Below are 15,614 nucleotides of genomic sequence, written 5' to 3'. Positions count from 1 at the left end.
GTACGCACAAAAAAAACTGCTTGCGCCTCTAGGATCACACAGCTGTGCTGTGGACCCCAGACACCCGATTTAGGGTGATGCAGCAAAAAATATTTTCTTTATTTTTTTTCACACTAACTTTCCCTGAATATCCCTGCCTAACCCAACCTTTCCTTTACCTTTCTCTAAATACCTGGGGGGTGCTGGGGCACAGATGGGGGTGCTGGGGTGCTGGCTGGAGATCGGTGCAGCTCTGGATCCACGTGCAGCCTGGACACAAAAGGAGGAGGAGAGGAGCGCTGCTATGATTTGAACCTCCCGCCGCCCGCCCACCTACCAATCAGAGTCGATCCTGAGAGGTGATGTCACCATCACCTCTCTGGATCGCAGGATGGTGATTGGTGGTGTATTATCACACCACCGATCACCATCCTGTTCCGGGTTATCGGGTCCCCAGAGACCCGAATAACCCGGAAACGCAGCAAACCGCAGGTCTGAATTGAGAAGTCATTGCGAAAGTCACTGTTAAAGAGGCGGTCACTGTTCTTTCCAAAATGGGGTCACTTGTGGGGTAGTTATACTGCCGTGGCATTCTAGGGGCCCAAATGTGTGGTAAGGAGTTTGAAATCAAATTCTGTAAAAAATGGCTGGTGAAATCCGAAAGGTGCTCTTTGGAATGTGGGCCCCTTTGCCCACCTAGGCTGCAAAAAAGTGTCACACATGTGGTATCTCCGTATTCAGGAGAAGTTGGGGAATGTGTTTTAGGGTGTCATTTTACATATACCCATGCTGGGTGAGAGAAATATCTTGGCAAAAGACAACTTTGTATAAAAAAATGGGAAAAGTTGTCTTTTGCCAAGATATTTCTCTCACCCAGCATGGGTATATGTAAAATGACACCCTAAAACACATTCCCCAACTTCTCCTGAATACGGAGATACCAGATGTGTGACACTTTTTTGCAGCCTAGGTGGGCAAAGGGGCCCACATTCCAAAGAGCACCTTTCGGATTTCACAGGTCATTTTTTACAGAATTTGATATCAAACTCCTTACCACACATTTGGGCCCCTAGAATGGCAGGGCAGTATAACTACCCCACAAGTGACCCCATTTTGGAAAGAAGACACCCCAAGGTATTCGCTGATGGGCATAGTGAGTTCATGGAAGTTTTTATTTTTTGTCACAAGTTAGTGGAATATGAGACTTTGTAAGAAAAAAAAAAAAAATCATCATTTTCCACTAACTTGTGACAAAAAATAAAAAATTCTAGGAACTCGCCATGCCCCTCACGGAATACCTTGGGGTGTCTTCTTTCCAAAATGGGGTCACTTGTGGGGTAGTTATACTGCCCTGGCATTTTCCAGGGGCCCTAATGTGTGGTAAGTAGGTAAATGACCTGTGAAATCCTAAAGGTGCTCTTTGGAATGTGGGCCCCTTTGCCCACCTAGGCTGCAAAAAAGTGTCACACATGTGGTATCTCTGTATTCAGGAGAAGTTGGGCAATGTGTTTTGGGGTGTCTTTTTACATATACCCATGCTGGGTGAGAGAAATATCTTGGCAAAAGACAACTTTTCCCATTTTTTTATACAAAGTTGGCATTTGACCAAGATATTTCTCTCACCCAGCATGGGTATATGTAAAATGACACCCCAAAACACATTCCCCAACTTCTCCTGAATACGGAGATACCACATGTGTGACACTTTTTTGCAGCCTAGATGCGCAAAGGTGCCCACATTCCTTTTAGGAGGGCATTTTTAGACATTTGGATATCAGACTTCTTCTCACACTTTGGGGCCCCTAAAATGCCAGGGCAGTATAAATACCCCACATGTGACCCCATTTTGGAAAGAAGACACCCCAAGGTATTCAATGAGGGGCATGGCGAGTTCATAGAAATGTTTTTTTTTTGGCACAAGTTAGCGGAAATTGATATTTTTTATTTTTTTCTCACAAAGTCTCCCTTTCCGCTAACTTGGGACAAAAATTTCAATCTTTGATGGACTCAATATGCCCCTCACGGAATACCTTGGGGTGTCTTCTTTCCGAAATGGGGTCACATGTGGGGTATTTATACTGCCCTGGCATTCTAGGGGCCCTGAAGTGTGAGAAGAAGTCTGGAATATAAATGTCTAAAAATTTTTACGCTTTTGGATTCCGTGAGGGGTATGGTGAGTTCATGTGAGATTTTATTTTTTGACACAAGTTAGTGGAATATGAGACTTTGTAAGAAAAAAATAATAATTTCCGCTAACTTGGGCCAAAAAAATGTCTGAATGGAGCCTTACAGGGGGGTGATCAATGACAGGGGGGTGATCAATGACAGGGGGGTGATCAGGGAGTCTATATGGGGTGATCACCCCCCTGTCATTGATTTCCCCCCTGTCATTGATCACCCCCCTATAAGGCTCCATTCGGATGTCCGTATGTGTTTTGCGGATCCGATCCATGTATCAGTGGATCCGTAAAAATCATATGGACATCTGAATGCAGCCTGACAGGGGGGTGATCAATGACAGGGGGGTGATCAGGGAGTCTATATGGGGTGATCACCCCCCTGTCATTGATCACCCCCCTATAAGGCTCCATTCAGATGTCCGTATGTGTTTTGCGGATCCGATCCATGTATCAGTGGATCCGTAAAAATCATACGGACATCTGAATGCAGCCTGACAGGGGGGTGATCAATGACAGGGGGGTGATCAGGGAGTCTATATGGGGTGATCACCCCCCTGTCATTGATCACCCCCCTATAAGGCTCCATTCAGATGTCCGTATGTGTTTTGCGGATCCGATCCATGTATCAGTGGATCCGTAAAAATCATACGGACATCTGAATGCAGCCTGACAGGGGGGTGATCAATGACAGGGGGGTGATCAATGACAGGGGGGTGATCAGGGAGTCTATATGGGGTGATCACCCCCCTGTAAGGCTCCATTCAGATGTCCGTATGTGTTTTGCGGATCCGATCCATGTATCAGTGGATCCGTAAAAATCATACGGACATCTGAATGCAGCCTTACAGGGGGGTGATCAATGACAGGGGGGTGATCAGGGAGTCTATATGGGGTGATCACCTCCGTCATTGATCACTCCTCTGTAAGGCTCCATTCAGACGTGTGTATGTGTTTTGCGGATCCGATCCATCTATCAGTGGATCCGTAAAATTCATGCGGACGTCTGAATGCAGCCTTACAGGGGGGTGATCAATGTCAGGGGGGTGAACAATGACAGGGGGGTGATCAGGGAGTCTATATGGGGTGATCACCTCCGTCATTGATCACTCCCCTGTAAGGCTCCATTCAGATGTCCGTATGTGTTTTGCGGATCCGATCCATCTATCAGTGGACCCGTAAAATTCATACAGACCTCTGAATGGAGCTTTACAGGGGGTTATCAATAACTGGGGGGTGATCAATGACAGGGGGGTGATCAGGGAGTCTATATGGGGTGATCTGGGGTGATCTGGGGTGATCTGGGGTGATCTGGGGTGATCAGGAGTGAATAAGGGGTTAATAAGTGACGGGGGGGGTGTAGTGTAGTGGTGGTTGGTGCTACTTTACTGAGCTACCTGTGTCCTCTGGTGGTCGATCCAAACAAAGGGGACCACCAGAGGACCAGGTAGCAGGTATATTAGACGCTGTTATCATAACAGCGTCTAATATACCTGTTAGGGGTTAAAAAAAACACATCTCCAGCCTGCCAGCGAACGATCGCCGCTGGCAGGCTGGAGATCCACTTTCTTACCTTCCGTTCCTGTGAGCGCGCGCGCCTGTGTGCGCGCGTTCACAGGAAATCTCGCGTCTCGCGAGATGACGCACGGATGCGTCCAGGAGGAATGAATCAACCACCTTCCGGACGCATCCGTGCGTTAGGCGGTCGGGAGGTGGTTAAAGGGGCGGTCACTGTGAAAGTCACTGTTAAAGGGGCAGTCACTGTGAAAGTCACTTTTAAAGAGGAGAGCACTGTAGAGGTCTCTGTTAAAGGGGCTGGCACTGTGAAAGTCACTGTTAAAAGGGTGGTTACTGTGAAAGTCACTGTTAAAGGGGCGGTCACTGTGAAAGTCACATTTATAGGGGCGGTAACTGTGAAAGTCACTGTTAAAGGTGCAGTCATTGTGAAAGTCACTTTTAAAGGGGAGGGCACTGTAGAGGTCTCTGTTAAAGGGGCGGGCACTGTGAAAGTCACTGTTTAAGGGGCGGTCACTCTGGAAGTCATTGCTAAAGGGGCGGTCACTGTTAGAGGGGCAGTCACTGTAAAAGTTACTGTTAAAGGAACGGTCTCTGTGAAAGTCACTGTTAAAGGGGCGGTCAATGTGAAAGTCACTGTTAAAGGGGCGGTCACTGTGAAAGTCACTGTTAAAGGGGCAGTCACTGTAAAAGTTTCTTTTAAAGGGGAGGGCACTGTGGAGGTCTCTGTTAAAGGAGCGGGCACTGTGAAAGTCACTGTTGAAGGGGTGGTCGCTGTGAAAGTCATTGTTAAAAAGGCGGTCACTGTAAAAGTCACTGTTAAAGGGGCGGTCACTTTAAAAGTCACTGTTAAAGGGGTGGTCAATGTGAAAGTCACTGTTAAAGGGCCGGTCACTGTAAAAGTCACTTTTAAATGGAAGGGCACTGTGGAGGTCTCTGTTAAAGGAGCGGTCACTGTGAAAGTCACTGTTAAAGGGGTGCTCACTGTTAAAGGGGCGGTCACTGTGAAAGTCACTGTTGAAGGGGAGGGCACTGTGGAGGTCTCTGTTAAAGGGGCGGGCACTGTGAAAGTCACTGTTAAAGGGGCAGTTACTGTGAAAGTCATTGCTAAAGGGGCGGTCACTGTTAAAGGGGCGGTCACTGTGAAAGTCCCTTTTAAAGGGGCGGTCAATGTGAAAGTCACTGTTAAAGAGGCGGTCACTGTGAAAGTCACATTTATAGGGGCGGTCACTGTGAAAGTTACTGTTAAATGTGCAGTCACTGTGAAAGTCACTTTTAAAGGGGAGGACACTGTAGAGGTCTCCGTTAAAGGGGCGGGCACTGTGAAAGTCACTGTTTAAGGCGCGGTCACTGTGAAAGTCATTGCTAAAGGGGCGGTCACTGTTAAAGGGGCAGTCACTGTGAAAGTCACTGTTAAAGGGGCGGTCACTGTGAAAGCCATTGCTAAAGGGGCGGTAACTGTTAGAGGGGCGGTCACTGTAAAAGTTACTGTTGAAGGGATGGTCGCTGTGAAAGTCATTGTTAAAGGGGCGGTCACTGTAAAAGTCACTGTTAAAGGGGCGGTCACTGTAAAAGTCACGGTCACTGTTAAAGGGGCGGCCACTGTGAAAGTCACTGTTTAAGTGGAGGTCAGTGTCAAAATCTTTGTTAAAGGAGCGGTCACTGTGAAAGTCACTGTTAAAGGGGTGGGCACTGTGAAATTCACTGTGAAAGGGGTGGGCACTGTGAAAGTAGTAGTTAAGGGGGAGGTTACTGTTAAAGGGGCAGTCATTGTGAAAGTCACTGTTAAAGGGGCGGTCACTGTTAACCTCTTCAGGACACATGACGTACCGATACGGCATGTTGTCCTAATACTTAAGGACACATGACGTACCGGTACCTCATGTGTATTCTTGATCACCACCGCCCGGCGGGCGGTGATCGGAACCCGGTGCGCGGGGGGAGTGTCGGCGATCAATTCAGACCTGCGGTTTGCGGCTTTTACCTGCGGTTTGCAGCTGCGATCGGCGGTGCCATCGGGTTTCCATGCGGCTGTAGGGGGGACCCGATGGCATGGAAGGTAGCACGATGCCTAAGGAAGGCAGCCAATGCATTCCAATACAGAAGTATTGGAATGCATTGTAAAGGGATTAGACCCCCAAAAGTTCAAGTCCCAAAGTGGGACAAAAAATAAAGTGAAAAAAAAGTTGAAAAAATTAAGTTTTCCCCCCAAAAAATTTAAAGTTTCAAGTAAAAATAAACAAAAACGTCATTTTACCCAAATAAAGTAAAAAAAATTGGTAAAAAATAGGAAAAAAAAGTATACATATTAGGTATCACCGCGTCTGTATCGACCGGCTCTATAAACACATCACATGATTTAACCCCTCAGATGAACACCGTAAAAAAAAAAAAAACTGTGCTAAATAAACCATATTTTTTTCACCTTACATCACAAAAAGTACAACAGCAAGCGATCAAAAAGGCGGTTGCCCACCAAAATAGTACCAATCTAACCGTCACCTCATCCCGCAAAAAATGAGCCCCTACCTAAGACAATCGCCCAAAAAATAAAAAACTATGGCTCAGAATATGGAGACACTAAAACATAATTTATTTTGTTTTAAAAAAGCTGTTATTGTGTAAAACTTACAAAAATAAAAAAAAGTATACATATTTGGTATTGCCGCGTCCGTATCGATCGGCTCTATAAAAGTATCACCCCTCAGATGAACACCGTAAAAAATAAAAAGGGGCGGGCACTGTGGAAATCACTGTTAAAGGGGCGGCCACTATGACACGGAAACTGTGCGAAGCTGGGTCCTTCTGATAGAAACTCATTTTTATATTTATAAGAGACTATCTGTCTGGACGTTATTTATGCGCGACCAAACAACTGGACCGATCTTCACCAAATTTGGCACACAGGTGTCCAGGAAGGTTTTCGATCAGATCTCAGCTGTCTAGGACGTACCGTTCCTGAGATATTCCCAAAAATGACCCCCATTAGCCTATAGAAACCAGCAAGCCTTTCACTTAAATCTGAATTGCCATTTACACGATCACATGCCCTTAGCCCTCAGCCAATAGAAGCTCGCAGGTCCTACCCCAGGTTGCCATAACAACTGATTACAGGTTTTAGCAGTTCGCAGGTCCTTAAATATTCAGTCATATGACATATGACGGCACAACTACACTATTACATGCATGGGGCAGGGGCAACTATTAAAAAGATGGGCACTGTGGAGTTCACTGCTAAAGGGATGGGCACTGTGGAGGTAATTGTTAATGGGGCAGGCACTGCGGAGGTCACTGTTAAAGGGGCAGGCACTGTGGAAGTCACTGTTAAAGGGGGCGGCCACTATGAAGGTCACTGTTAAAAGGGTGATCAAGGTTAAAGGGGCGGGCACTGTGGAGGTCACTGTTAAAGGGGCGGGCACTGTGGAAGTCAATGTTAAAGGGGCAGGCACTGTGGAAGTTACTGTTAAAGCGGCAGGCACTGTGAAGGTCAATTTTAAAGGGGTGGTCAATGTTAAAGGGGCAAGCACTGTGGAGGTCAATGTTAAAGGGGCAGGAACTGTTAATGGGGCGGGCATTGTGGAGGTCACTGTTAAAGGGGTGGGCACTGTGGAAGTCATTGTTAAACAGGGAAGCACTGTGAAGGTCACTGTTAAAGGGGCCGCCACTATGAAGGTCTCTGTTAAAGGGGTGATCAAGGTTAAAGGGGAGGAAACTGTAGAGGTCACTGTAAAAGGGGCGGGCACTGTGGAGGCCACTGTTAAAGGGGCAGGCACTGTTAAAGGGGTGGGCATTGTGGAGGTCACTGTTAAAAGGGGCGGGACCTGTGGAAGTCACTGTTAAAGGTGCGGGCACAGTGGAGGTTCCTGTTAGAGGGGCGGGGACTGTGGACATCACTCTTAAAGGGGCAGAGACTATGGAGGTCACTGTTAAAGGTGCAAGCACTGTAAAGGTCACTGTTTAAGGGGCCGCCACTATGAAGGTCACTGTTAAAGAAATGATCAATGTTAAAGGGGCGGGCACTGTGAAGGTCACTGTTAAAGGGGCAGGCACTGTAAAGGTCAATGTTAAAAGTGTGGTCAATTTTAATGGGGGGGCACTGTAAAGGTCACTGTTTAAAGGGCAGGCACTGTTAAAGGGGTGGGCATTGTGGAGGTCACTGTTAAAGGGGCGGGCACTGTGGAAGTCACTGTTAATGGGGTGGGCACTGTGAAGGTCACTGTAAAAGGGGCGGGCACAGTGGACGTCACTCTTAAAGGGGCAAGCACTGTGAAGGTCACTGTAAAAGGGGCAAGCACTGTGAAGGTCACTGTTAAAGGGGCGGCCACTATGAAGGTTACTGTTAAAGGAATGATCTTTGTTAAAGAGGCGGGCACTGTGGAGGTCACTGTTAAAGGGGCGGGCATTGTGATGGTCACTGTTAAAGGGGCATGCTGCTGTGGAGGTAAATGTTAAATGGGCCGGGCACTATGGAGGTCACAGTTAAGGGGGAGGGGAGTTGGGGAGGTCATTGTTATGGGGGATACTGTGGATATCTTTTAACCACACACACAAACATTAAATTAAATAGTCAAAATATACCAGTGTTAAACCGGGTAATTCTGCTAATAACTTACTATTCCATTTGATCCTCTTCAGCATATTATGGTGTATGTGAAACTGGCATATTATATTTCTATAGACATATTATAGGCTGCAGAAAGATGTGCTTGTTTTTATCCTTTTTTACATACTTTATATTAGTTTTTATATTGTACTATATATAATAGAGATGCACACTGTACAGAGGAGATAAAATATAAATAGATCACTTACTTGTTGTCACTTCGGATGAAATGGTAGCATCATGTTTTTTAGTAATTGGTATGGCTAAAAAATGATAACAATGAATCAAAATTATCAAGTGTGTGTTACTACTTCTTGAGGCAAGTTATGTTCTAATGCTAACTATTTAGGGGCTCATCCATATTTTGCTACAGAGCTCCATGGTTACTTCTTATGCATATCAATGAGTACCATGAGGAAGGAAGAAGATGGAGGATTATATGACATTGGGAGGAAGTGAAGGAGAGGGATTCCCCAGATTGATCCAGAGGCTGAGAGACAGCCTGGATCAGACAATCAAGGGCAACATTCATAAAGTTTTTTTTGCTGAGAACGTCATTGAATGTCATTTTATGTTCATCTTTAGGGTTGAGCGAACCCGAACTGTACAGTTCGGGTTCGTACGGAACTTGAGGATTTTTGGATCCCGGACCCGAACATTTCCGTAAAAGTTCGTGTTCGGGTTTGGTGTTCGGCGCTTTCTTGGCGCTTTTTGAAAAGAGCAGCCAATCAACAAGCGTTTAACTCTGTGCCCTTAGAAGCCTACTAATGGCATGACTGTGATTGGCTAGTGCAGCATGTGACCCAGCATCTATATAAGCTTGAGTCACGTAGCGCTGCACGTCACTCTGCTGTTACTAGTGTAGGGAGAGGATGCGGCTGGTAATTTCAGGGAGAGAATAGGAGAGAATCTTTGGTTCAGAACGTGAATCTAACTCTGCGATCAACATAAATTTAGTTGTGTGGGTGCAGGGCACAATCTTTTTACCCTGCCCTGACCCAGTGACCAAAAAAAAATAACTTTTATCCGTCTGTTAGTTAGGTGGGCGGCGGCGGCCATTTTATGCAAGCTCAGTGCACCAGCACTGCATCTGAGCTTTTGTGACATTTTAATCCAATCTTGGAAAACTGCACTAATAATCTGGTTGTAAAAAATCACCCTTTTTTGGCAATAAACAACATCTGGTGCATTTGCAGGATTAGTCAGTGTGCAATTTAAGCTAGAAATACAGCCATCATTTTCTGGGTTTTTTAAAACACCCTTGTTGTGCAAAATACACTATTTTACATTCCTAGCTGCATCTGGACGTGTGAAATTCAAACGTTATATAAAACTTTCATATTCTGTTAGTAAAAAAACAATTTTTTTTGGCAATATACAACATCTGGATTAGTCAGTGTGCAATTTAAGCTAGAAATACAGCCATAATTTTCTGGGTTTTTAAAAACACACTTTTTTGCCAAAATACACCATTTTACATCCCTTGCAGTATCAAGACGTTTGAAATTCCAGGGTTATATACTGCTGTCATATTCAGTTATTAACCCCTTAAGGACTTAGGACATACCGGTACGCCATGTTTGCCGAGTCCTTCGGACCCAGGGCGTACCGATACGTCCTAGGTTTAAAATTGCGGCGCGGCGGGGTTAATCGGAACAGGATGTCCGCTGAAATCATTCAGCGGGCATCCTGTCACAACGCCAGGGGAAGTCATGTGCCCCCCCCCGCATTGTCGATTGCCGCAAACCGCAGGTCAAGTCAGACCTACGGTTTGCGGCTTTTACCTGTGGTAGTGGAGGTGATCCAGCGTACCATCGGGTCCCCGTGGGACTGTGGGGGGGACCCAATGGCATGGAAGGCAGCGCGATGCCTTCCTGAGGCATCTGCGCTGCCTTCCGGTGACGAGCCTGTGAGATCCAGCCCCCTGGATCTCACAGGCCGGAAGCTGCATGAGTAATACACACAGTATTACTCATACAGCCAATGCATTCCAATACAGAAGTATTGGAAAGCATTGTAAAAGGGATTAGACCACCAAAAGTTGAAGTCCCAAAGTGGGACAAAAAATTAAGTAAAGAAAAAGTAAAAAAAATAAAGTTTCCCCCCAAAAAAATTTAAAGTTTCAAGTAAAAATAAACAAAAACATAATTTTCCCCAAATAAAGTTAAAAAAATAGGGAAAAAATAGGGGGGAAAAAAAGCAGACATAATAGGTATCTCCGCGTCCGTATCGACCGGCTCTATAAACATATCACATGACCTAACCCCTCAGATGAACACCGTAAAAAATAAAAAATAAAAACTGTGCTAAATAAACCATTTTATTGTCACCTCACATCACAAAAAGTACAACAGCAAGCGATCAAAAAGGCGTTTGCCCACCAAAATAGTACCAATCTAACCGTCACCTTATCCCGCAAAAGATGAGCCCCTACCTGAGACAATCGCCCAAAAAATAAAAAAAACTATGGCTCAGAATATGGAGACACTAAAACATAATTTTTTGTTTTAAAAAAGCTGTTATTGTGTAAAACTTACATAAATAAAAAAAAGTATACATATTAGGTATCGCCACGTCCGTATCGACCGGCACTATAAAAATCACATGACCTAACCCCTCAGATGAACACTGTAAAAAATAAAAAATAAAAACTGTGCTAAATAAAAAAAAAAATGTCACCTTACATCACAAAAAGTTTAATAGCAAGCGATCAGAAAGTCATATGCACCCCAAAATAGTGCGAATCAAACCGTCATCTCATCTCGCAAAAAACGAGACCCTACCTAAGATAATCGCCCAAAAACTGAAAAAACTATGGCTCTCAGAATATGGAGACACTAAAACATTTTTTATTTTTATTTTTTTAAATGATATTATTGTGTAAAACTTACATAAATAATAAAAAGTATACATATTAGGTATCGCCGCGTCCATATCGACCGGCTCTATAAAAATATCACATGACCTAACCCCTCAGATGAACAACGTAAAAAATTTAAAATAAAAACTGTGCTAAATAAACCATTTTTTGTCACCTTACATCACAAAAAGTGTTATAGCAAGCGATCAAAAAGTCACACACACCCCCAAAATAGTGCCAATAAAACCGTCATCTCAGCCCGCAAAAATCATACCATACCCAAGGTAATCGCCCAAAAACAGAAAAAAATTATGGCTCTCAGACTATGGAAACACTAAAACATGATTTTTTTTGCTTCAAAAATGAAATCATTGTGTAAAACTTACATAAATAAAAAAATATATACATATTAGGTACCGCAGCGTCCGTAATAACTTGCTCTATAAAAATATCACATGACCTAACCCCTCAGGTGAAAACCGTAAAAGATAAAAATGGTATAAAAAAAAGCCATTTTTTGTCACCTTACATCACAAAAAGTGTAATAGCAAGCGATCAAAAAGTCACACGCCCCCTAAAATAGTGCCAATAAAACCGTCATCTTATCCCGCAAAAATCATACCCTACCCAAGGTAATCGCCCAAAAACTGAAAAAATTATGGCTCTCAGACTATGGAAACACAAAAACATGATTTTTTTGTTTCAAAAAAGAAATCATTGTGTAAAACTTACATAAATAAAAAAAGTATAAATATTAGGTATCGCCGCATTCGTGACAACCTGGTCTATAAAAATATCACATGATCTAACCTGTCAGATGAATGTTGTAAATAACAAAAAATAAAAATGGTGCCAAAACAGCTATTTCTTGTTACCTTGCCTCACAAAAAGTGTAATATAGAGCAACCAAAAATCATATGTACCCTAAACTAGTACCAACAATACTGCCACTCTATCCCGTAGTTTCTAAAATGGGGTCAATTATTTGGAGTTTCTACTCTAGAGGCGCATCAGGGGGGCTTCAAATGGGACATGGTGTAAAAAAAAAAAACTGTCCAGCAAAATCTGCCTTCCAAAAACCATATGGCATTCCTTTCCTTCTGCACCCTGCCGTGTGCCCGTACAGCAGTTTACGACCACATATGGGGTGTTTCTGTAAACTACAGAATCAGGGCCATAAATATTAAGTTTTGTTTGGCTGTTAACCCTTGCTTTGTTACTGGGGAAAATGGATTAAAATAAAAAATTTGCCAAGAAATTTTAATTCTGAAATTTCATCTCCATTTGCCAATAACTCTTGTGGAACACCTAAAGGGCTAACGACGTTTGAAAATCAGTTTTGAATACTTTGAGGGGTGTAGTTTCTTAGATGGGGCCACTTTTATGGAGTTTCTACTCTAGGGGTGCATTAGGGGGGCTAAAAATGGGAGATGGTGTAAAAAAAAACAGTTCAGCAAAACCTGCCTTCCTAAAACCGTATGGCATTCCTTTCCTTCTGCGCCCTGCCGTGTGCCCGTACAGCGGTGTACGACCACATGTGGGGTGTTTCTGTAAACTAAAGAATCAGGGCCATAAATAATGAGTTTGATTTGGCTGTTAACCCTTGCTTTGTAACTGGAAAAAAATTATTAAAGTGGAAAATCTGCCAAAAAAGTGAAATTTTAAAATTGTATCTCTATTTTCCATTAATTCTTGTGGAACACCTAAAGGGTTAACAACGTTTGTAAAATCAGTTTTGAATACCTTGAGGGGTGTAGTTTCTTAGATGGGGCCACTTTAATGGAGTTTCTACTCTAGGGGTGCATCAGGGGGGCTTCAAATGGGACATGGTGTCAAAAAAACCAGTCCAGCAAAACCTGCCTTCCAAAAACCGCATGGCATTACTTTACTTCTGCGGCCTGCCGTGTGCCCGTACAGCAGTTTATGACCACATATGGGGTGTTTCTGTAAACTAAAGAATTAGGGCCATAAATATTGCGTTTAGTTTGGCTGTTAACCCTTGCTTTGTAACTGGAAAAAAAATATTAAAATGGAAAATCTGCCAAAAAAGTGAAATTTTGAAATTGTATCTCTATTTTCCATTAATTCTTGTGGAACACCTAAAGGGTTAACAAAGTTAGTAAAATCAGTTTTGAATACCTTGAGGGAAGTAGTTTATAGAATAGGGTCATTTTTGGGTGGTTTCTATTATGTAAGCCTCACAAAGTGACTTCAGACCTGAAATTGGGTTTTTGAAAATTTCTGAAAAATTTCAAGATTTGCTTCTAAACTTCTAAGCCTTGTAACATCCCCAAAAAATAAAATATAATTCCCAAAATGATCCAAACATGAAGTAGACATATGGGGAATGTAAAGTAATAACTATTTTTGGAGGTATTACTATGTATTATAGAAGTAGAGAAATTGAAACTTGGAAATTTGCAATTTTTTACAAATTTTTGGTAAATTTGGTATTTTTCTATAAATTAAAATGAATTTTTTTTTTTACTTCATTTTACCAGTGTCATGAAGTGCAATATGTGACGAAAAAACAATCTCAGAATGGCCTGGATAAGTCAAAGCGTTTTAAAATTATCAGCACTTAAATTTACACTGGTCAGATTTGCAAAAAATGGCCAAGTCCTTAATGTGAAATAGGGCTCCTTAAGGGGTTAAACAAACACCCGTTTGGGCAAAAAAAAATTATTTGGCAGCCTTTGCTGCAGATGTCATTGTGAGATACACCCTTTATACACTGCGTGCAGAATTATTAGGCAAATGAGTATTTTGACCACATCATCCTCTTTATGCATGTTGTCTTACTCCAAGCTGTATAGGCTCGAAAGCCTACTACCAATTAAGCATATTAGGTGATGTGCATCTCTGTAATGAGAAGGGGTGTGGTCTAATGACATCAACACCCTATATCAGGTGTGCATAATTATTAGGCAACTTCCTTTACTTTGGCAAAATGGGTCAAAAGAAGGTCTTGACAGGCTCAGAAAAGTCAAAAATAGTGAGATATCTTGCAGAGGAATGCAGCACTCTTAAAATTGCAAAGCTTCTGAAGCGTGATCATCGAACAATCAAGCATTTCATTCAAAATAGTCAACAGGGTCGCAAGAAGCGTGTGGAAAAACCAAGGCGCAAAATAACTGCCCATGAACTGAGAAAAGTCAAGCGTGCAGCTGCCAAGATGCCACTTGCCACCAGTTTGGCCATATTTCAGAGCTGCAACATCACTGGAGTGCCCAAAAGCACAAGGTGTGCAATACTCAGAGACATGGCCAAGGTAAGAAAGGCTGAAAGACGACCACCACTGAACAAGACACACAAGCTGAAACGTCAAGACTGGGCCAAGAAATATCTCAAGACTGATTTTTCTAAGGTTTTATGGACTGATGAAATGAGAGTGAGTCTTGATGGGCCAGATGGATGGGCCCGTGGCTGGATTGGTAAAGGGCAGAGAGCTCCAGTCCGACTCAGACGCCAGCAAGGTGGAGGTGGAGTACTGGTTTGGACTGGTATCATCAAAGATGAGCTTGTGGGGCCTTTTCGGGTTGAGGATGGAGTCAAGCTCAACTCCCAGTCCTACTGCCAGTTTCTGGAAGACACCTTCTTCAAGCAGTGGTACAGGAAGAAGTCTGCATCCTTCAAGAAAAACATGATTTTCATGCAGGACAATGCTCCATCACACGCGTCCAAGTACTCCACAGCGTGGCTGGCAAGAAAGGGTATAAAAGAAGAAAATCTAATGACATGGCCTCCTTGTTCACCTGATCTGAACCCCATTGAGAACCTGTGGTCCATCATCAAATGTGAGATTTACAAGGAGGGAAAACAGTACACCTCTCTGAACAGTGTCTGGGAGGCTGTGGTTGCTGCTGCACGCAATGTTGATGGTAAACAGATCAAAACACTGACAGAATCCATGGATGGCAGGCTTTTGAGTGTCCTTGCAAAGAAAGGTGGCTATATTGGTCACTGATTTGTTTTTGTTTTGTTTTTGAATGTCAGAAATGTATATTTGTGAATGTTGAGATGTTATATTGGTTTCACTGGTAAAAATAAATAATTGAAATGGGTATATATTTGTTTTTTGTTAAGTTGCCTAATAATTATGCACAGTAATAGTCACCTGCACACACAGATATCCCCCCAAAATAGCTAAAACTAAAAACAAACTAAAAACTACTTCCAAAAATATTCAGCTTTGATATTAATGAGTTTTTTGGGTTCATTGAGAACATGGTGGTTGTTCAATAATAAAATTAATCCTCAAAAATACAACTTACCTAATAATTCTGCACTCCCTGTATACAGGGGTTATATTCAGTTATTTTAAATACAGCCATTTTGGGCACAAATCTTTAATTGCTGCCTAGTGTGGGTCAGGGCGTGTAAGATACACCCTTTATATACAGGGGTTATATTTAGAGTTGAGCGAACACCTGGATGTTCGGGTTCGAGAAGTTCGGCCGAACTTCCCGGAAATGTTCGG

At 43.1% G+C, this 15,614-nt stretch overlaps 1 protein-coding gene across 3 annotated transcripts in view; it reads right to left on the bottom strand.

The window, feature by feature from the left end:
• Window positions 1-15,614, bottom strand: part of VSIG4 (V-set and immunoglobulin domain containing 4) — a 477,091-nt gene that overhangs the window by 338,982 nt on the left and 122,495 nt on the right. For 2 of the 3 annotated variants that reach the window (XM_040442132.1, XM_040442133.1), the window contains exon 3: window positions 8,487-8,537. The exons of the other annotated variant lie outside the window; for it this stretch is intronic. In XM_040442132.1, coding sequence (XP_040298066.1) covers window positions 8,487-8,537 — 51 coding nt within the window. The remainder of the gene's footprint in view (window positions 1-8,486; window positions 8,538-15,614) is intronic. 3 annotated transcript variants of the gene reach the window in all.

Source organism: Bufo bufo, chromosome 8, assembly GCF_905171765.1.
Source record: "Bufo bufo chromosome 8, aBufBuf1.1, whole genome shotgun sequence".
NCBI lineage: Eukaryota > Metazoa > Chordata > Amphibia > Anura > Bufonidae > Bufo > Bufo bufo.
Note: the sequence above shows the minus strand (reverse complement) of the source record. Positions and strands in the feature narration are given on the sequence as shown.